The following is a 22485-nucleotide window of genomic DNA, read 5'->3' as shown; positions in this document are numbered from 1 at the left end:
CACGCCCTCAACGGGCCAAATTACCAAAATTCCCTTATAATTAAAAATGGACCCATATGCATGCATTTATCATCATATCATAATATAATTCACATAAACATACATATAATCATTTAATGGCATAATAAATCAATTATGGCCCTCCCGGCCTCTTAATCAAGGTCGTCAATCTTATTAGGGATTTTGGGGGATTACACCGTCACCTTATCCTTATATGTTTGGAGCACCGTCGTTGCAACTTCCACCATATCCCTACGTGTACGGAGCAAGATCGTCAACATTTCCTCCACAATATCCATAGCCAATGCCACCGAAGCCCCCACAGCCACAGCAGCAAGACGATATGGAGGACGAAACTGATTTAGGAGAGTAGATTATGTTATTGTTAATTAATTGCTACATTATATTAAAAATATAAATATTTGTTATCTTAATTAATTCATTTGAATATTCAATATAATAATTTAATTTTTATTATTAATAAAAAAATTAAAAATTACCATTAGGGGTGACTTCAACTATTACTGGTGACTATAAGAGTGTCAGGAGTGACACTTTCAAATTCGTCGATACAAAAAATAACAATATATCGCCAATCATAATTTGCCGCAATTCGTTAAGTATCAGAGACGACATCGTCTGTCACCCTAATAATGACTATTCGCGTCAACGTAGTAAGGGCAACATATTAGCAATGACATATCGCCCCTAATACGTATAGAGTTGCTCCTGAAAAATATTTTTCTTGTAGTGGATGAGATTTCACCTAGCTTTGATGGATGCTTCAATTGTGAATCCGGTTTCGAAAAACGGATGGACAAAGACAATTTCAAAATAACATTATTTAATTAGAGATTTATAAATATAAAATTTGTATAGTGATAATAGAGTTACTACTATTTATATTATTACTATGTAGTCACAATATACTTATTAACTACTACTTGTTTACTGTATTAGAAAAGCGTATTGATATAACATTATGTAGGTTATATATTGCCTTTTTAATGTCATTTAAATTCTGATTAACAAAGTACAAATAAATTAGGATAAAACAAAAAAATAGAAGTCCCCACTTTCTAAGGAGCACTTGAACCAACAAAGTTACATATTTGCTAGCCTTTCTTTTCCTTTTTGAAAGACATTCTTTCTAACTTACATGATACGATCAGCCAATGAAGGAAGCCTTTTGAAGAAATTCAAAGCTGGAGATGGCTTCCTATCACGAAAGATCGGATGACGAAAATAATAGAATCCAAAAGTCATCGCCACCATTTTTGATGGGATCAAGTACAACATCATTGCAACCACAAAACACAATCCTACAAAAATTCCGGTGGCCCTTGGATCGCGCCACGTAACCAATGCTTGCAAACGCTCGCCTTGCGTGGCCAAATCTCCTAAACCATTTTGCACTTTTGCCCCTAATATTCGAAGTTTATCATACCTAGCCCGAATCGCTTCTGGTTGTCTACAACTTGGTAATGTGTCGAACTCCTCATCTAGCTCATCACAGTCGACAGTCTCTACCAATGAAAGTTTAGGATCAAAATGAGGAAGTGGGTATCGAGATCGTAACCTATAATTCCAAGCACCAATCGCAAAGACATAAAAAGCAAGAGTGGGGACGATTAGATCAGGAAACCACACCAACATTATGAGTAATGCATGCACAAGTACTGTAGCCGTTGGATTTTTCCACGTTCGTGTTTTGTCAACCCAATGGACAACGTCGATCACGTTAGCGATCACGTTAATAATTCTTAAGTAATTTACTCGAACTTTTCTCATACTGAACACGTTCGAGTCAGCATCAAGCATATAAAGCACGACTTCACGACGAAGTGGTGGCTCTGATCGCGACAAGTGTGCGGCAACGATTTTCACAGTGCTGCTTCTCAACACATCTTGTTGAACTAACCCAAGAGATTTGATATGGTGCATCAACGGCAATAAAGGTTGAGAATACACGTGGAGCAAATCTAAGGTAGGACTCACCTTCACAAATCGTATAGCGATATCCACCTCACCCATTTTCTTCATACCACCTGGAGACAATACCAACAAAGGATACGTATTTTTGTACACTTTGCCGGTAGCCAACGTAGATATACGCACCCGAACCTTTCCAATTCGGTAATCGAGTCGCGGGGCGTCTTCAGAACCGTCTATTGCAGAAGTTTCCCAGCTATCAAACACCCCGATCGTCAAAACGGTACAAGGATCAAACACCTTGAAGGTGTACTGCTCGTTCCACTTGGGGTCCAAACTGTCCGAAATCGTACGCGTGCGCACCCACTTCGAACCGTACTTGGCCACACAGTACGCGTCCGTACACCCCTTGCCGTCGAAGCTCTTTACCGGAACAAGGTTCTTGGCCCGGACGATACCGAGTTCCAAAGTGCCAACCGGGGGCTTCCAGAGCTGCCTGGCTGTTGGGCGGTAGTCGCTGCACATGTGTGCGGCCTCGTCCATCACGTGATATCCACCATCGAAACAGAGACGGAGGTGAACCCGTCCGCTGTAAGCTCTTCTTTTCTCATCCTGAATATTTTCAAGGCTGAGCCATCGTGATGCTACTATTCTGTCATCGACTCTCCTCTCGACAACGGTGAGAGGAATTATTGATGTTCCCAATGTTGCTTGGCCCTTCTGTTGTCGTATCTCCAGAGTGATGACAATATGTTCGGAGAAAGGCTCGGCCGCGACGAAAACAAGATCTTCATTCCACGAGGGAGTGCTATTGCGCGTGAGAGAGGCCTTGGTCTTTTGAATTTGGAAACCCAGCTGAACTTTGACTTGGAAGCTAGACTCCTTAAACAACTTCGTCATGGGGAGAACGTCTTGGGCTTCAAGGACTGTGATACGAAGATACCAGAGTTTGGGGGATTGGTAGATTTTGGCTCGAGCGTGTGGGTTTCCGGCAGTGTCCGTTTTCCAAGCGTCGGGAAACGATTCGTCAGCCTGGGTGCCTACCCATGTTGCGAGCATAAGGTCTCCGCAGTGAGCTCCACCCCCTTCCAATCGATACCACTGTGGGGCCAATGGGCTGTCCGGTGGGTCCCGCAATGGAATCTCTGTCGCGTCGAAACAAATGCCACCCAAGAAGTTTTTGCTTGCAACGTCGGATGCGGGATTCGAGCTGGGTAGGTCCCACACAGAGACCTCTAGAATTGAGGAAGATTCCGGTGAGTCGCGGGAAAAGGCGAAGGTTTGGTCCCAATCGAAGAAGACCGTTTTCCTTGCTGGTTTTGATCTGACATGGTAGTTGGATACCGATATTTCCACAATCGGATTACCATTCGTGGGGAGTGATCTGGCTTTCACGATCCGTACGAAGATGTAGTGCATCTTCTCCACTAGATCGAATGAAGATCGTTCAATTGAAGTGACCATATCAGACACATCAGACGTAAATGATTCTAAAGAAGGGAAGGGTCTCTTGATCGGCCTGGGACCGTGGGCTCCAGCCATCCTAACTTCAGACAACGGCCTTGAAACAGATGACGCCATTCTATCTAGTTCAGCTTCACGTTGCATGGTTTTGGGAGGGGAAGGCGGAGGTGGAGGCGAAGGCGGAGGGGGAGTATGTTCCGAAGGAATTTCTTGTGGTGGAGCAATTTCCTCGGCCTGCTCAACAGGCTTGTCACTTTCCGACGACGGCTCAGAAGGTGGTGCCTGTTGTTCAGCCGGAGGCTGATCAAACTTTTCAGCCTCAGTAGCATTATTTTCTGCTGTGTTTGACTCGGAAGCTGGTGGCTCCGGGGTTGGCTCTGGAGTCGGCGTCGGCGTCGGCTCAGGCCTCTTTTCCTCCTCCGTTGGCGGTTGCGGCGGCTGGATGACCTGATCGGCGTAATAGACCTTCAAGCCAATATCACCTTGAACCCAACTGAACAAGTGTTTCTTTTCAAGAGTAAAATATATCAGAGCCTCTTCTCCTTTCTTAACGAACTGAGCCGTATTGAGGCGAAGCCTGCCCAGGAAGTTGGTCCTCGTCGTTGGCCCATGAGATTTGTCATGGAACACATTGAGCTCCAAAATGTCCTCGAACACTTCCGAGGGTTTCCCTGCATTGAACTCCAGCACTTCATTCCACGTCGGGTTCAGGTCCCGGATGATAGTCTGGGTTCGCTTTCGCTGACCGTAATAATCAACCGTTACGTACGGACTCGACGTGCCGTGCCCGTCTTTCGGCAAGAGGTTACGAGCGTCCACGACTTCGACTATGAGTTTCTGTACGGTCGCCATTAATGGAATATTACTGTAATCTGAGAGATAACAATAATAAGCTCGTAAGAGGGTTATTGGTTTGTTTTCTTAATAATGTCATTTACTTGGTTTTCTTTCTTCCTGAGATCAGTTTGGGGTATGGGAAAGTTAATAAGGGAGAAAAAGGAAATGAAAGAAAGAGAGTGAGATTAGTGGAAGTCTTAGTTGTGTATGGTAAGGTAAAGAAGAAAAGGATGTAAAAGGAAAGGTACATAGCAGCAGAGGGTGCTTAACTTGATAAGCAAGAAGCTTTTAGAGCACATATTATAGTTCATTACAAGACAAACCATTCCCTTCGTTTCTTTTTCATTTTAATACATTTTTCTTTATGGTGTGATAGCTACTTTGGATATTACTTTTTCTTTCACACACTGAACAAGATTCTCACAGTGCGCCTTTGCTTTTTTTTTTTTTTCTTTATTTTATAGTCACCTAATTAGATCTATCGGTGAGGTGAAGGCCACCGAAGAGATGGGTAAGGTTCTTCTAAGAAATAAAAAAGGAGAGATATGGGTTAAGCTTTTCCCAAAGAGTAATCACTTTTAAGTCACCGACCTTTGATTTATTGACGCAAATATAATGCTTTCAAACACTGCAAGTTTGACAAAGATAACACAAGGTATCTAGTCATGAACCCCTTTTCACGCATTTCTATAAATCTGGTTTCATAATTTCATTTGCATTTTTTTCAAACCGCATGGAATAGCTCTTCATGCATGCTAGGTGGCTGGGCTATACAATATGGCTGGCAAACATTATTATTGCTCTAAAGCCCTTTCCCATGAAATAGTGAAAACTTAACTATAAAAATATAGACAAGTTTACCAAAGTAGGTATTAATCTTTTTCTGTTTTAATTTATGGAAGTAGGCCAAATTTACTAATTTACACCGCCACAATAAAACGCAATGGTATTTTAGAGCTAGCAAAACTTTATGTTATTTTTTAAAACTTATTCAAAGAGTTGGTATTTTCAAAAATAGGTCTCACATAAGTTACCAACTATTTTAACTAGTTATTAAATTGTTAATTTTGTAATTGGTAATTGTTAATTTAATTAGGTCTCACATAGATTGGTAATTTTGTAGAGCTATTTTAACTAGTTATTAAATTGTTAGTGACTAATAAATTAACTCGTCGTAATTATTTGTAACTCATAGTTATTGAAATGTCAATTACTAGTTAGGCAACTCTTTAGAACTATTCATAATTCTTAGTTGCAAAATTGATAATTATTTGATACTAATTTGGTAGCTCTCTGAAACTATTTATAACTCATACAAAATTAGTAAATAATTGGGAAAAGTTGAGAACTACCCACTTTTAGGAGTAGTTAACTAAAATTAGACACTAAATATATTTAGTTGAATTTTACTCATTATTATCATGAGACTTCCCAAATTACCCTTATTTGAGCACATTGTTCTAAGTGTTGTTGTAATGTGTATTATATATGTCATATTATAGTTAAATTGGAAATGCATTCTAATTGTAGTGTGTTTAAGGAGACAAAAAAATACATGTAATTAAAGGGGTATAATGGGTACAATAATTGAAAAATTGGGTACTAAAATAAGAGTTAAAAAGAGTGGGTAAAAATTAAAATTGATCATTTAAAATGGGTACGTGGTCTAATTTCCACTAAATAATTGTTAATTTACTGATTACTCTAAAATGATCTTGTTGACACATAACAATTGTGACGTAAAAATTACACGTAAGAAAACACACAAGTTCAAAACAAGGCCCAATATGGACATGACCGAATGCAAACATGATCCACAGTCGTATATGACCCAATTCAAACATGGATTAATTCATAGGATTGCATCTAGGCTTGTAAAGCTTAATTTATTTACAAAAATATCAGCCTAAGCTTTATTTATAAAAATATCTAACTTTTCTGTATCGACTTTTTAAGTTTTTACACCCAAAATGTCATTTTTTTTTTCACTTTTTCGCCACATCATTTGCTGTTGAACCCAAATGCGGACCACCACTCATTGAAACAATGCACACACTGACAACTATGGAAGTTCATCCATCGACGAGCTCGTCGACCAAATTTTTCCACTAGAAGCTGTCGGATGGCAGCACATGCGCTAGTCAAAGTCGTCGAGTGCCTGACTTTGATTGTGTTTACCCAAAATATTTTCATGATGACGTGGCATAGTCGAGGCGCATATGGATAGCACATGACTTATTATTGCTAGAGAACTGGTCAACCAACGATCAGGTAGTAAAAGGAAAATTAAGTTGCTCGATGGGCGCAAGGAATATGTTGAACAGTAAGGAAGAAGAAGTGCTGACATATGCAACCAGATCTGCTCGTGGGAACGAAGCTAGAGTTCAAATACAGTTCTAAGTCGGATATTTCTAAGATATTTGACTCTCTTTATATGTAAATATCATTATTTCTGTTATTATTCAAATATGTTTGTAACAAAACTTGAACATGGCCCATAGGCCCATATGTACATCCTGGAGCCTATAATCTGTATTCAAAGAGAACAAGTGTTTTTATACACGACTTTTGTATTCTACTTTGGAGATTGTGAAACTTAGCGAACCCTAGTTCATTGATTGCAGGTTTCAAAGTTTACATCAATTAAATCACTAAGTGAACATAGGTTATTACCAATCTCAGGGGTCGAACCACTATAAAATCTTTGTGTCATTTTAGTTATTGCATTCATATTATTAATTCTTATCATTTTTAGTGACTCTATGTTGTTGACCAAATCGCTAGTCAACATTTTGGTGCTTTCATTGAGAGCTGAACTCAAGACCTTCAGGATAGACAATAGCAAAGAACTCCAGGAAAGTGGGTCAAACTAGGCAGACATCTGAAAGTGTGCCAAATCCACCTTCTCCACAAGTGGAAGAGGATGAGATGGATGATGAAACCTTGCAAACAACTTTGATAGTGTTACAAGAGGAATTAGCTACTTTGAAAGCTAACCAATAGAATGTGGTTGGAACCATGGTGCTACAGCAAATGGAGATTGACCGACAGAGCCGAGAACTAAATGAGCGACAGGTTGGCAGGGATCATCAGCAGAGAGATGCCAGGGCAGCTTTAGAAGCAGCCATCCAGTTGGCTCGAGGACAACCTGCACCAACCTCTTAACCAAACCAGCCACCAAACTCTCACCCTCATCAAAATCCGCAGTCAGATCATTCCCAATATCATCACAATCAACCACACCCAACGAGTCCGCAAAGACCAGAACAACCTCCCGCTGCTTAGCAGAAAGGCAAACCAAAAATCCCGACAGAAACAACGAGCAGTAACAACATTCAACAACACAGGCAGAATAGGGACGAACAGCGTCCCAAAAGCCCTAGATGCCAAACAGCTGGGGAACAGAACCATCCTAGCAGGGGACAGTGCCCCTCGAGAAGCAGGAGGCAGGTGGACTCAGGCTCTGCGGTCCGGGATCCCCCACGACATAGTAATGTCAGAGGACCCAACGACCAACGTAGTCCCCCACCTGTGTTACCGAGACGGACCAGGAAGAAGAGAGGGGAATAGAGCATACAGCAGGTCACACACTCACAGGTCGCAATTCAGAGACGCCCATGACTACAATGAGGTGGACTCTTGAAAGAGGAACTATGGTCGACAGCAGGAGGAAAGAGACGGATAGGGAAATCCTCCCCTAATGGAGAACCGACCGACAAGCCAAACTGTTGGGGGACAGCCTAAACAACCCAACATCTTTGACCGACTAGGTGCAAGCAAGCAAAGACGTAGGGATGAAGATCGGAGGGGTGTACTCAATGACCAAAGGGAAAGACGCGACGAGTACTTCCCCCCGGCTCCAGCAGCTCCAGCAATACCAGATGTTGTTCAGGCTCAGATAGATGCCTTGAATCAAGCCGTGCAGCAGCTAGTCAGGAATAAAATGTCCCACATATAGTATGATCAAACAAAGGGCACCCCATTCATTAATAGAATTGTTGTGGTAGAAATCCCGAGCAAATTCAAAATGCAAGTCTTGCCCAACTTCACTAGAGGAGAAGATCCAGTATCTCACGTAAACAAGTTTGAGATACAAATGGTGTAATGACCCAACTATTTCTAAGACCTTGGACCATTAAAACTACTAGACATAGCTACTAATTTGGGAAACATACATTATAAATAACACAACTTTATTTATAACCCAAAATATTGTACCTAATACAAGATAGAGTAAAACTATAAAATAAAATGTGATATGGTATGGGATCCCATTGATTATAGAACATAAAACATAAACTTTAAATCAATTGTTCAAAAACTAAGTGCGGAATTACAAAAGAAAACATAGTTCAAAAGACTAAAAATTAATGTCATCCTCGATCACACGTAGTCCATTTAATCCATTCATCCTTAACACACAAGCCAAGCAGCCATGAATCCTTCTTCCTTCCATATTCATTTTCATGCATCAAGCTAAAAAATAAAGGAGTGAGCCTAATGCCCAACAAGGAAAATCTACTAAAAACATACATCATAAAACATAACACATAAGACTATATCATAAACATAAGACATATGACTATAAAAACGTATATCATATAGGACTACAATATTAATGGCCATTGACTCATTAACATGGCATGTGATGAACCATCTAGGTCATCTGTCTACTAATCGAGGTAGGTTAGATCACATGGTAGTATATGATAACCCATCTAGGTCCTCTACTAGTTGAGGTAGGGTAAATCATAACTCTAAACCATGAAAACCATAAATAATCTTGGGGTTTGCTATCTAAGCAACTATAAGCCCCAAGCGACGTTAAAGATTGGGGTTCGTTAGCTAAGCAACTATAAGCCCCAAGCATCATAAAAACATTGGGGTTTGCTAGCTAAGCAACTATAAGCCCCAAAGACTACAAGACATATTCATGCATAAATATACATATCATAACGTAAAACATATAATAACATAAGCATAAAAACACATATAATCTATCCTATTTTCCTTACCAAAATCTGGGATATCTGGGAACAAGAACGGAATTAGAACACTCCTATAAACCAACAGTGAAAATGGTGAGTATCTCTAAAGAATAAAGATGAAAAGAACAATAAACCGTCCAAGTAGAAACTCACCGAAAAGAACCTTAAGTTTTCAAGAAAGTTAAACACCTAATCAAGAATAATAAACAAAAGTTAGGATCTGAACAAAAGAAAACTAAAGAAAACCAAAGAACTGAACTTAGGATTTTGTAGGAGGTTTACCCAGAACTATGGAAATAGGAGGACATTACGATGGATTTTGTAGGAGGTTTACCCAGAACTGTGGGGCTTCATGACTCGGTGTGGGTGATAGTGGACAGATACACCAAGTCAGCCCATTTTCTTCCAGTGAAGTCGACATATACTGTGGATCAGTATGCAGAGTTGTATGTGAGGGAGATCGTACGTCTCCATGGGGTTCCTAAGTCTATAGAGTCAAACCGGGATCCCATCTTTACTTCCAAGTTTTGGGGTGCTTTGCAGAAGGCTATGGGGACTCAGTTGAAGTTCAGTACAGCCTTTCATCCTCAGAATGATGGACAGTCTGAGAGGACGATTCAGGTGTTGGAAGATATGCTTAGAGCGTGTGTGATCGACTTTGAAGGATCATGGAGTAAGTATCTCTCGTTGATTGAATTTTCATATAATAATAGTTACTAATCAACGATTGGAGTGGCTCCCTACAAGATGTTATATGGGAGGAAGTATAGATCACTCATTCATTGGGATGAGATGGGTGAGAGGAAGTATTTGGGGCCAGATATGGTTCAGAGAACAAGGGAAGCTATAGAGAAGATCCGAGCTAGGATGCTCGCCTCTCAGAGTAGACAGAAAAGCTACGCTGATCCCAAGCGTAGGGACGCGGAGTTCCAGGTTGGGGACCACGTGTTTCTTTGAGTTTCACCATTGTGATGGGAGAGGAGATTTGGAAATAAGGGCAAGCTAAGCCCTAGGTTCATCGGACCTTTTGAAATCCTGGAAATGATCGGTTAGGTGGCTTATAGGTTAGCCTTACCACCATCGTTGTCAGGAGTCCATGACGTATTCCATGTTTCTATGCTCCGGAAGTACGTCTCAGATGCGACTCCTGTGTTGAGATATGAAGACTTGGAATTGCAGACAGATTTGGCTTATGAGGAGCAACCAGTTTAGATCTTGGATCGGAAGGACAAAGTACTGCGGAATAAGACGATTCCTCTTGTTAAAGTATTGTGGAGGAATAGTAGGGTCGAGGAGGTGACCTGGGAACTTGAGACAGCGATGCGGGATCAGTATCCCGAGTTATTCAGGTAAATTTTGAGGACGAAATTCTCATTAGGAGGGAATAGTTCTAACGACCCAAATTTACTAATAAGCCTTAAGGGCCTTGATTAGTGTGTCGGGAGGGCACAATTGGATTATATGTGATTTAATGATTTAAAAGCATGTTATGATTATTTAAATATCTGAGATGCATGACTATGTGTATTAGTATGCATGTAGGCCCTAACTAGGTTATAATTGTTTATTCGTAATTTTGGCCCGTTGAGGGCATAACTGTTTATATTTGTGATAAATTGATGAGACCACATTATTATGTGGATATATTTGTAATATGTGATTTGAGGCGATCCTAGTGAGCGGTTTAGCGAAAAAGTCACGGCGGGGATTTATACCCGGCTCGGGGCGAGCCTGGGGGTATGTCTGGAAATTTAGAGAATATATTGGAGTCCATTTTGATATTGAGGAATATAATTGGTGATTAGTTAGGTGTCGGGAAGTGAGTGGAAAATATTAGAGACACTCGAGGAATTAGCGGGAATTGGGTGTAATGACCAAAATGCCCCTAGGTTGATTTAAAGGCTTAGGAATTAGGGGAGGGAAAGTTGGTCATTTGGCTTATAAGGGATAGGTATTATTAAGCTTTATGTCATAGCGAATAGTGTAGAAAGAGTTGGAAGTCTGAAGAAAAAGAAAGAAGGAAAAGTGGGAGACTCTATTCTCTTTCTCGGTTTAAGCTTCTCTTCATAAATTCTTGAGGTCTCTTGGAGCTAAAACTCAGGGGGAGTCTGGTGATAACTCTACAACATAGAGTTATCTTAGTCACTTTTAGGCTTATAATTCAATGAGATTAGAGTGATATTTGTTCTTTTTGTTTATTTTGTGTTTAATGTCACTTTATTTGTGTTTGTGTTAGTTTTGATAAGTTTAGTGTTTGATATTTATGAAAGGATTAGAAATGGCTCATTAATAGGTGGAATATTATCTTGTGAATAGAATACTTGAAAAGGCTCACTTTGGTTTTTAGTTTCTTTTGTTGAGCAGGAAAACTCAGAAATGCGATCGCATTTATTTTAACTGCATTTCCTGGAGCCATGCGGGGATGACGTGGCTGCTCACTTAAGTGACTGCTGAAGTGGCGTTTTTGAGGAGGACAGCTAGAATTCATTAATCTACATCACCTTTGGGTCCCATAACAAGGGGTGCGCGTGAGGAGCAAAGTTTTTTCTGAATTGGGAAGGAAACCCTAAGGAGAAAAAGGGGATATTACATATATTTCTCTTTTTTTCCCTTTTTGGAGAGTAGACCACCATTTTTTGAGAAAGAAACCAGCAGCCACCACCATTAGGGAGACCAGATTTTGAGCTTCAAGGAGGAGGAAAGAAAGTGCAAGGAAGAAAGAGAAGAAGAGACAAATTCATTTGACTCTTAGTGTTTGGATTTTATCTTCTCTACTCTTAATCTTTGTATTTGAATTCCTTTAATTGATTCTCATGAAACCCATGGCTGAAATTATTATAATTGTTCTCTTGAATTTTAGTATGAACTAAACTTTTGTAGTTAGAGTTGCTAATGAACTCTAATATGTAATTTTGGGTTTGTGGGTAATTTTAATGTTAAAGTTGTTTTGAGGTTTTGTTCAATCAATGGGTATTATTATTTATACTTGCTCTATGTTTGGCCAACTTGAGTAGGTAATTAAATTGGTATTGATGCTGGAAAGGTCAATATTAACGGATATAAAAATTGATTGATGCATGTTCTTAACTTTTATGTTCTAGAAATTGTGTTTATATAGGAATATATAATCACCTTGCATGATTTTATAGGTTTGTGCTCAAATTGATATTCTTAACATTGGTTGGGCATAGGAATATGTTAATTAATGTAAGGATTGAACCTTAATTGCTTTGGAAAAAGAATTAAGACGAATAGAAAACCTAGTCAACATTACCCAGAATTGCGACCGCATTATTACCCGCATTTGTGCCCAGAAATGCATATTAGAGGGATTTGGTAGCTCTAATTTCCCATCATCGGTTGATTAATCAATTGCTTACTGTTTTAGCTTGGTTTGGTTGTTTAATTTACTTATTTATATTTTGTTTTTAATTTTAGTTCAATCAAACCTTATTGCTTATTTTTTTTTATTCCAAATTGTTGGATTTTGGTCTTTACAATATCTTGCTTAAACAATCCCTGAGGAGATGATATTAAAATACTTACTATTATATTACTTGCATGCGATTGTGTACACTTGCACATTAAATATCATAAGAAAATATCGCAACATCTAGGCAAGAGCTTGAGGCTAGGGTCCTTGTTTTAGCTTGAGGAGTTAGCAAGAGTAGTCCATCCATTTGAGGTAAGGTCTAAGGTTGTTTTTCAGTTTCTGGTTCTTAGTATTGATATGGATTTTGAGCTGAGCTTTGATGGGGAATTATAGGGAGTTAATGCTGGAGCTTTGAGGAGGTGAAGGCTAAGCTAGTGTGGAGGATAACCTAGGTTGAGCTCATCCATCAAAGGTAAGAAACTCTGGTTACAATTCTGTGATTTTAGTTGGTTTCTGTTGAGTTTTGGAGCTCTAGGTTCAGCCATGGTGAATTTTGTGTTTTGGGGTGCATGTGCTTGAATTTCTTGTGGTTAGGACTTATGGGATGAGTTGAGGATGTTGGGAGGCTTGTTTTGAAGTTTGGTTGAGGTTTTGTTGAATTTTGAGGAGGTTTAGCTCGGGAAAGTTCGAAGGAGAAAAGGTTGTGCTGGGTTGTGCTGTGACTAGCGCTACATCGCTAGTCATTGGGCACTACAGCGCTAGGTCCCAAAGTTCCTGAGCCTTTTGGCTCTGTTTGTAGTGCTATAGCGCTCTCCTTAGGGCGCTGTAGCGCTACCCTGTTTCTAGAAAGGGGTTTTTGGGTTATTTCTAAGGGTTTTTTCCCCGGGGTTCGGGGTTTGATTCCACCACCCCGTTTGGTGGAATTAGGGCTTCCTGAGGGCTCGGGATTGGTCCCGAGGCTAGGTTTTGGACTTGAGGTTTGGTGATGATTCTGATCTATGGCTGTGACTAGGTGTACGCTAGAGCTCAGACGGGATCGTGCTTGAGGATCAAATTGAATAAGCTAGCGAAATCTAAAGGTAAGAAAACTGCACCCGGTTATGTGTTTGCGATGGGACTAAGAGCTCCTTTTAACTGTATGATGTCATAGATGGTATTATGCCATGTGACATGTGATAAACGACCTAAGGGTGCCATAAATACTACTTGCGCACAGGGCGCGGCTCGACCACTGGTAGCTGAGGACAGCTTAATATTCAGTGAGCTCGATTCAGCGGGCCGAAGTCAGTGGGATAAATAGAGGGTGCGGCCTAAGGGCGTTAACCCTAGTTATCATATGTGAATTGATTAATGATATGAGATGATGTACCTGGTATGCTGAATACTTGAACAACATGAATGTCTGAATTGTTGAGTATATGTTTATACTGTGTGAGTTATCTGGTTATTTGCTTAATGACTATGCTCTGCTATTGTTTTTTCTTGCTGGGCCTTGGCTCATGGGTGCTATGTGGTGCAGGTAAATGCAAAGGCAAGTTGGACCATTCCTGAGATGGAGAGCTTCGGGGCTGAATGTACATAACCAGTTGATCGGCTGCCACGACCGAGGAATGGAACAGGACGAGAAAAGCCTATTTGTCTGTTTTGCCTTAGAGTGGCTAGCAACTGTATTTAAATCTTAAATCTTTTGTAAACGGTCTTAAACTTATTACTTTTGGGATGCCATGTAAAAAGAAAATGTTTATTTATAAGAAGTGAAGCTTTTGAGGCCAAAATCTTTTAACCCTAGTTCAACTGTAGTTTCAGTGACGCGTTTCTAATTAAATGACTTGATTAGCAAGTCTTGCACCTTTGTAAACACAAAGTGTAACGGTCTTGGCTATCTAAGGCGTTACAGTTATAATTAATATTCTTAAACTATAGGTTAAACTTATAAAATCCATAACTGTCGCTATGAGTGTCCAACTAATTCCCGGCTTGAACCAAAATCCACGGCAACTAACATACTACAAACTAATACTAACTACTACTATCTAGCTAGCTAAGTAAATATTCTGGAACCCTACAATTCTTCCCTACTTAAAAGAATTTCGTCCCCAAAATTTACTTACCAAAAAATTCTGGAGACCGTGCTAACATGTCTTCCTCCAACTCCCACGTTGCCTTCCGTTCAGAACTATTGCTCCATAGGACCTTGACTATCGGAATACTCTTAGACCGTAATTCCTTCATCCCCCTATCTAGGATGCTAGCCGGTCGTTTCTCATAACTCAAGTCTTTCTGGAGTGCTATCGTATCGTACTTGAGGACGTGATATGGGTCTGACACATATCTACGCAACATCAAGATGTGGAACACATTGTGGCTATCTGCTAGAGCTGGCGGTAGGGCTAATCTATATACAATTGTTCCCACCTTGTCTCTTCCCAAACCGCTTCACACCTTTCATAAGAGATATCTTTAAGAAGACTTGATCTCCGACTTTGAATTCCACATCACGCCGCTTGGCATTCGCATAACTTTTCTGTCAGCTCTGAGTAGCGAGCATACGCTTTCTAATCAGCTTTACTGCATCCTGAGCCTCTCTAACAGCTTCGGGTCCAAGAAGTTGCCTTTCTCCTACCTCATCCCAATGTAACGGTGATCGACACCTTCTTCCATAACGTAACTCATAGGGTGCCATCCCGATTGTTGACTGGTAGCTATTGTTGTAGGAGAATTCTATCAGTGGCAAATACTTACTCCATGATCCTCCGAAATCAAGTACACAAGCACGCAACATATCCTCTAAAATATGTATGGTACGCTCGGACTGACCATCGGTCTGAGGATGAAATGCCGTACTAAGACTTAACTTGGTACCCATGGCTTACTGCAAACTTCCCCAAAATCTCGATGTAAACATCGATCCTCTATCAGATACTATGGTCTTAGGGATTCCATGCAGTCTTACTATTTCTCGGACATAAACATCTGCATACTGATATGTTGTGTATGTAGTCTTGACTGGTAGGAAGTGAGCTGACTTGGTTAGTCTATCTACTACTACCCAAGCCGAGTCGTGCTGCTTATTTGTTCGTGGTAGTCCTGTCACGAAATCCATGGCTATGTCTTCCCACTTCCATTCTGGAATACTAAGCGGTTGCAATAAGCCTGTAGGCTGCTGATGTTCTGCTTTCACTTGCTGGCATACTAAGCATTTAGACACATACTCCGCTACATCTTTCTTCATTCCTGGCCACCAATACAACGCCTTAAGGTCGTGAGTCATCTTAGTTGAACCTGGGTGAACTGAGTATGGGGTATTGTGCGCTTCTTCAAAAAATCTTCATCTTAATCCCTTGATCATTCAACACGCATACTCGATCCTTATATCACAAGAACCTCTGCCCTGATATCGAGAAATCTGTGGCCTTACCTTCTTTAACTACAACTATGCGAGATACTAATGTGTCATCATGCGCTTGCCCGATCCGTATATCTTCTAACAGACTTGACTGGATGGACAAGTTAGCCAGTTGACCAATGACTACTTCTATTTCGGCATTGATTAGCTATTGCTGAAGTGGCTATTCTATTCCAGATAACGCTGCTAGATTCCCATAACTCTTTCTGCTTAGCGCATCAGCAACTATGTTTCCTTTTCCCGGGTGGTATAGGATTTCGCAGTCATAATCCTTCACTAGTTCTAACCACCTGCGCTGCCTCATGTTGAGCTCCTTTTGGGTGAAGAAATACTTTAAGCTTTTGTGATCCGTATAAATCTCACACCATTCTCCATAAAGATAATGGCGCCAGATTTTCAATGCAAAGACCACCGCTGCCAACTCCATATTTTGCGTTGGATAGCGTTGCTCGTATTCCTTCAGTTGCCTTAAGGCATAGGCTATCACTTTGTCAGTCTGCATCAGCACACAACCCAAACCTTGTTTTGACGCATCACAGTAGACTACAAACTTGTCGTTGGGTATCTATACACAATGTACTGGTGCTGAGCATAGCTTATCCTTAAGCAATTGGAAACTTTCTTCACACTTATCTGTCCAGTTGAACCTTTGCTGTTTCCGGGTCAGGTTGGTAAGTTGAGTGTCTATCTTAGAAAAACCCTCTACAAACCTCCGATAATAACCTGCTAACCCCAGAAAACTTCTTTCCTCTGACGCGTTCTTAGGTCTTGGCAAATCCTTCACAGCCTCTACCTTAGTTTGGTCTACATCAACTTCGTCCTTGGATACTATGTGGCCGAGGAACGCTACTTGCGAAAGCCAAAATTTGCACTTCTTGAACTTGGCATAAAGTTTATGCTTTTTCAATCGCAACATGGTCATTCTTAAATGTTCCTCGTGCTCTACTTTGTTCTTTGAGTACACCAAAATTTCGTCGATGAATACTACGATGAATTTGTCCAAGTAATCCTTAAAGACCCTATTCATTAAATCCATAAATGTAGCTGGAGCATTGGTAAGACCAAAATACATAACTATAAACTCGTAATGTCCATAACATGTTCTAAAAGTTTTCTTGGGAATATCCTATTCCCATACTTTGAGTTGGTGTTACCCAGACCATAGATCAATCTTTAAAAACACGGTCGCTCCTCGAAGTTGATCAAACAAGTCGTCATTCTGGGGTAGCGAGTACTTATTCTTAATTTCCACCTTATTCAGCTTGCGGTAATCTATACACATCCGCATGCTTCCGTCCTTCGTCTTCACAAATAGAACTGGTGCTCCCCATGGTGAATGGCTCGATCTAATGAAACCCAAATCTAAGAGTTCTTGTAGTTGTGTCTTTAACCCCTTGAGTTTGGTAGGTGCCATCTGGTATGGTGCCTTTGAAACAGGCTTGGTGCCCGATAATAGTTCGATTGTGAAGTCAATTTCCCGAGTTGGTGGCAACCCTGGTAAGTCGTCCGAAAATACTTCTGGAAATTCCTTTATAATGCGGACATCTCCAACCTTTAGTGGTGTATCCTTTACCACATCTATGACGTTGGCTAAGAACGTGTGACATCCTTTTTCCATCATCCTCTGAGCTTTGAGAGATGAAATAAGCAGTGTCCGTAGTCCTGAAACTTTTCCCATAAAGCATAGTGTCTGATCATCAGGATTCTCGAACGTCACTTGCTTGCGTCTACAGTCGATGGTTGTGCCATGCCTTGCTAGCCAATCCATTCCCAGTATTACGTTGAAGTCTTTAATTTCTAATTCTATCAGGTCTCCTTCTAATTCTACATCCTCAATTTTGATCGGTACGCCTCGTACTATCTGTGATGATAGGACTACTTCACCCAAAGGCAATTCTGTCACAAACCTAGTTCTAAATATTTCATAAGGTTTGTCTAATTTCTCTATCATTCCTAACGAGATATATGAGTGTGTGGCTCTCGAATCAAATAATATTGAACATACATTATTGAGGATAGGAATCTGACCTGTGACTACTTTATAAATAGCTTCAGCTTCTCCCTGGGTCAAGGCAAAGACTCTGGCAGGAACCATCTTGTTGTCATTTTTCTCTTCTTGCTTGAGCTGGGGACATTCCCTCTTCCGATGACCATTCTGACAACAATTATAGCATCCCTTGCTATTTGCACGACACTCATCAGGATGTTTCTTTTGGCACTTAGAGCACTGCGGGTATTCTACATAACCTGACCTACTACCTTCATTGTTTGTCCGTGCTCTTTTATCATTGTCGGACTGCTTATTGTGAGGTTGTCTTCTCTTCTGACCATTATTTTTGCTAGGTTGATGGTTGTTGTGGTGGTTGTTCAGACCATTCTGAGGTTGACTCTGCTGTTTAGGCTCAGGCTTACCGGCCTCCTCCTTACTAACATTCACCTGAAGCCTTTCCACTTCTATAGTTGTTTATAGAGCATCGGCATAAGTAGTAGTTCTAGGGTTTTCTAGCTTAACCCCTAGCTCAATCTTTGGTCTGAGTCCTTTTACAAACTTGGTAACCCTCAGAAAATCGGTTGGGACCAGCTCTGGAGCAAACTTGGCTAGTCGATCAAGCTACCGAGCATACTCTGCTACCGTCAAATTACCTTGTTTCAGACTGGTGAACTCCTCAACCCTTGTAGCGATGACTGCTGAGTTGTAGTACTTCTTGTGGAACAGCTCCACAAATCTTGTTCATGTCATGGTGGAGACGTCATGAGTCTGCTGAACTAGGTCCCACCATATTCTAGCATCTTTCTTTAAAAGAGACGGAACATAGGATATGCGATCCGCGTTGCTGAGGTTCATGTGTGCTAGGATCGGCTCTACATTTCTGAGCCATTCTTCCGCCTCGAAGGGTACTGTTGTCCCTTCAAAGTTTGGAGCGTGTTTCTTACGAAACCGCTCGTAGATTGGCTCCATGTACTGAGCTGGGTAAGGCGCATAGTTCTCCATTGGCCATCCCCCATAAGGACCTACTTGTTGGGGTGCTTGAGCCATTTGCTGAGGCTGCAGTTGCGGCTAAGGCTGAGTCTGAGTCTGTGGCTATGGCTGGGCCTGCTATCGCTGTTGCTGCAGCAATTCCTCCACTTGTTGTCGTAGCCTGACAATTTCTGCGGTGCTGTCAATTGGAGGCGGTGGTGCACTTCTGTTAATAGTATTGGTAGCACGCGCTCCCCTTCTACGAATTGGAGGGGCTTCAGTAGTCTCATGAGCGATGCTGGAGGCATTGGCATTTGTGCGTGCAGACCTTCTGAGCGACATCTTCAGCGGAGTTCTAACAGTTGGGAAAAACATGTTAGAACTTACCCTAATAGGCTCTAAGGCAAAACTTAGGCTAAGCAAACATAACTCGGACCTATTTGTTATGATTTCTTATGAAAAAATTATATAAGCCTTCTTTATAATTAGGGTGTGTTTCTATACTTAGAAAAATAAGCCAATCATTTTCTAAGTTTGATTCTAATCATTCTATATGACTTAATTCTCAGGCTCGAAACTCGTCGTTGTTCCAAAGTTAACCATATTGAGGGATGGCTGGGATCAGTAACATTGTTCCCACTACTATGGCCCCCTAACTCTCAATATAGAACCCGATCCATTGATTTGTATCCACCCTCACCAAACTTAGTCATCATTTATTTAAATTTATTATTTATTATGATTGTAAAAAAAATCAAACTCATACATGTGAAAAAAAACAATAATATTCATTTGGAAAAAGGTTTTCACTAAGTACAATCATAAATGCAAAAATAAATAAATAAATAAAGAAGTAAATAAAGAAATAAACTAATCTAAAAATCAGGATCTTCTACATCTGACCATTCATCTAACATATCATCATCTATCTCCTCATAATCATCATTATCTTGAGCTTCAAAATTTCCTCGAGGAAGATTCATAAAGATTCTATGTTTTTGCTCATTAGTGAATTGGAATTCCATCTTAGAGGTGAACCTAAGTATGAGAAAATAATATCTCATAGCTACTGGTAATTCATCTTCATCATCTATAGTCTCCCATATTTCTTCTAAAGCTGAAATTACAGAAGGATAATCTTTAAAAAGCCTAATCACTAAAACATATTGCTCCGTAGCTCTCATCATGAATTGCTTAGTTGTTTGGAGGTGAACTATCTCCTTGTGGAATAAGAGTAATCTCAGAGTGATTCTTTCTAACACTCCTACTGTATTCCTTGGCTCTCTAATCCTTTTTAATTCCTTAATGGCTCGAATATCCTCATAGGTCAAGGCTCCATCCATTCTTAACTGAAAACATAAGGACTAAAACGTTAGCTAATAACATAAACATAATAACTATAACAAAAACACTTACATTGGCAATTAGATTCGGAGCTTGAGCGTGTGTATCAAGGAGAACTTCATGCATATGAACCGTTGCTCTGATACAAACTGTAATGACCCAACTATTTCTAAGACCTTGGACCATTAAAACTACTAGACATAGCTACTAATTTGGGAAACATACATTATAGATAACATAACTTTATTTAAAACCCAAAATATCATACCTAATACAAGATAAGGTAAAACTATAAAATAAAATGTGATATGGTATGGGATCTCATTGATTATAGAACATAAAACATAAACTTTAATTCAATTGTTCAAAAACTAAGTGTGGAATTACAAAAGAAAACATAATTCAAAAGACTAAAAATTAACGTCATCCTCGATCAACACGCAGTCCAGAATCCATTCATCCTTAACACACAAGCCAAGCTGCCATGAATCCTTCCGCCTTCCATATTCATTTTCCTGCATCAAGCTAAAAAATAAAGGAGTGAGCCTAATGCCCAACAAGGAAAATCTACTAAAAACATACATCATAAAACATAAACATAAGACTATATCATAAACATAAGTCATGTGACTATAAAAACATATATCATATATGACTACAATATTAATGGCCATTAACTCATTAACATGGCATGTGATAAACCATCTAGGTCCTCTGTCTACTAATCAAGGTAGGTTAGATCACATGGTAGTATATGAAAACCCATCTAGGTCCTCTACTAGTCAAGGTAGGGTATTTTTCTATCTAAGCAGCTATAAGCCCCAAAGACTACAAGGCATATTCATACATAAATATACATATCATAACATAAAACATATAATAACATAAGCATAAAAACCCATATAATCTATCCTATTTTCCTTACCAAAAGCCGGGATATTTGGGAACAAGAACGAAATTAGAACACTCCTATAAACCAACAATAAAAATGGTGAGTATCTCTAAAGAATAAAGATGAAAATAAAACTAAACCATCCAAGTAGAAGCTTACCGAAAAGAACCTTAAGTTTTCAAGAAACTTAAACACCTAATCAAGAATAATAAACAAAAGTTAGGATCTGAACAAACGAAAACTAAAGAAAACCAAAGAACTGAACTTAGGAATAAGAATACCTTGAATGATCTTATGGACTGATCTAAACCTCGATACCAAAATCTCACTATATCTCACTTCCCAAGTGTTTAGAAAATCTTAGAATGATAAAGCTTTTAACCCAAATACCCAAGTGTATCTTTCAATAGTAACACTAGCAACTTGGAGGCTCTGAAGACTGCTTGAAGAATGAAGAAAATGGCTGAGTACTAGGTCCTATTTATAGAGTTCAAGGAGTGAAACTAACCTCTTTTAATTTGAATAAATAAATGATTATAAAATGAAAAAGATTTGAATTTTCGTTCAACAGACGCCCAGAACTCGGTAAAAATCGTTCAAAGCCAAGTCTAAGTGGTTAAGGGTATTTTTAAATTCAAAATCACAAACTTTTCAAAAATCAAGCTTGGAGCCGATATATCACCCCCATAGGTGATATATCGCCTCCCCCTATATTCCTTAGTCCCATTCGATTATTCGTGCATAGTCGACGTGTTTTCCATATCTTCCGTAGGCGATATATCGGCCCCTATAGCTGCGATATATCGACATACATTGATATATCAAACACGTATTTGCACTTTTTCAGCATATGTTGAAGTGGATAAACAGCTTTGACTGAGTCATAATACGATCCTAACACTTTCTGGAAGGTTCTAGAGCTTCTAGATCTTTCTTTTATTTAAACTATTCATAAAAAATACTTAATTCCTTAAGAATCATGATTATGACAAGTGTCATGCTCTTAATGGTTCTATCTAAACCTTAGATTATAATAAATATATTTCTATGACCAGCAATATTAATCAAACCTTATGTTATAATTAATATTCTTAAACTATAGGTTAAACTTATAAAATCCATAACTGTCGCTATGAGTGTCCAACTAATTCCTTGCTTGAACCAAAATCCACGGTAACTAACATACTACAAACTAATACTAACTACTACTACTATCTAGGTAGCTAAGTAAATACTCTGGAACTCTACAAATGGACATCCAGAAGATGTCCGAAGATGCTTGGTGCATGA

The 22485-nt window shown here is 39.7% G+C and overlaps 1 protein-coding gene across 1 annotated transcript; it reads right to left on the bottom strand.

Moving 5' to 3' along the window:
* Positions 1-1059: 1059 nt before the first annotated feature.
* On the bottom strand, positions 1060-4727 carry LOC133807336 (multiple C2 domain and transmembrane region protein 16). The gene has a single exon (XM_062245595.1). The coding sequence runs from the start codon at positions 4246-4248 to the stop codon at positions 1156-1158; it is 3093 nt and encodes a 1030-aa protein (XP_062101579.1). The 5' UTR covers positions 4249-4727; the 3' UTR covers positions 1060-1155.
* Between the last annotated feature and the right edge of the window lie 17758 nt (positions 4728-22485).

The sequence above is a fragment of the Humulus lupulus genome, chromosome X, assembly GCF_963169125.1.
Source record: "Humulus lupulus chromosome X, drHumLupu1.1, whole genome shotgun sequence".
NCBI classification, from domain to species: Eukaryota; Viridiplantae; Streptophyta; class Magnoliopsida; order Rosales; family Cannabaceae; genus Humulus; species Humulus lupulus.
Note: the sequence above shows the minus strand (reverse complement) of the source record. Positions and strands in the feature narration are given on the sequence as shown.

Bases quoted from the DNA above. Each gene is read 5' to 3' on its own strand.
- LOC133807336 (XM_062245595.1), bottom strand. From the start codon at position 4,248: ATGGCGACCGTACAGAAACTCATAGTCGAAGTCGTGGACGCTCGTAAC.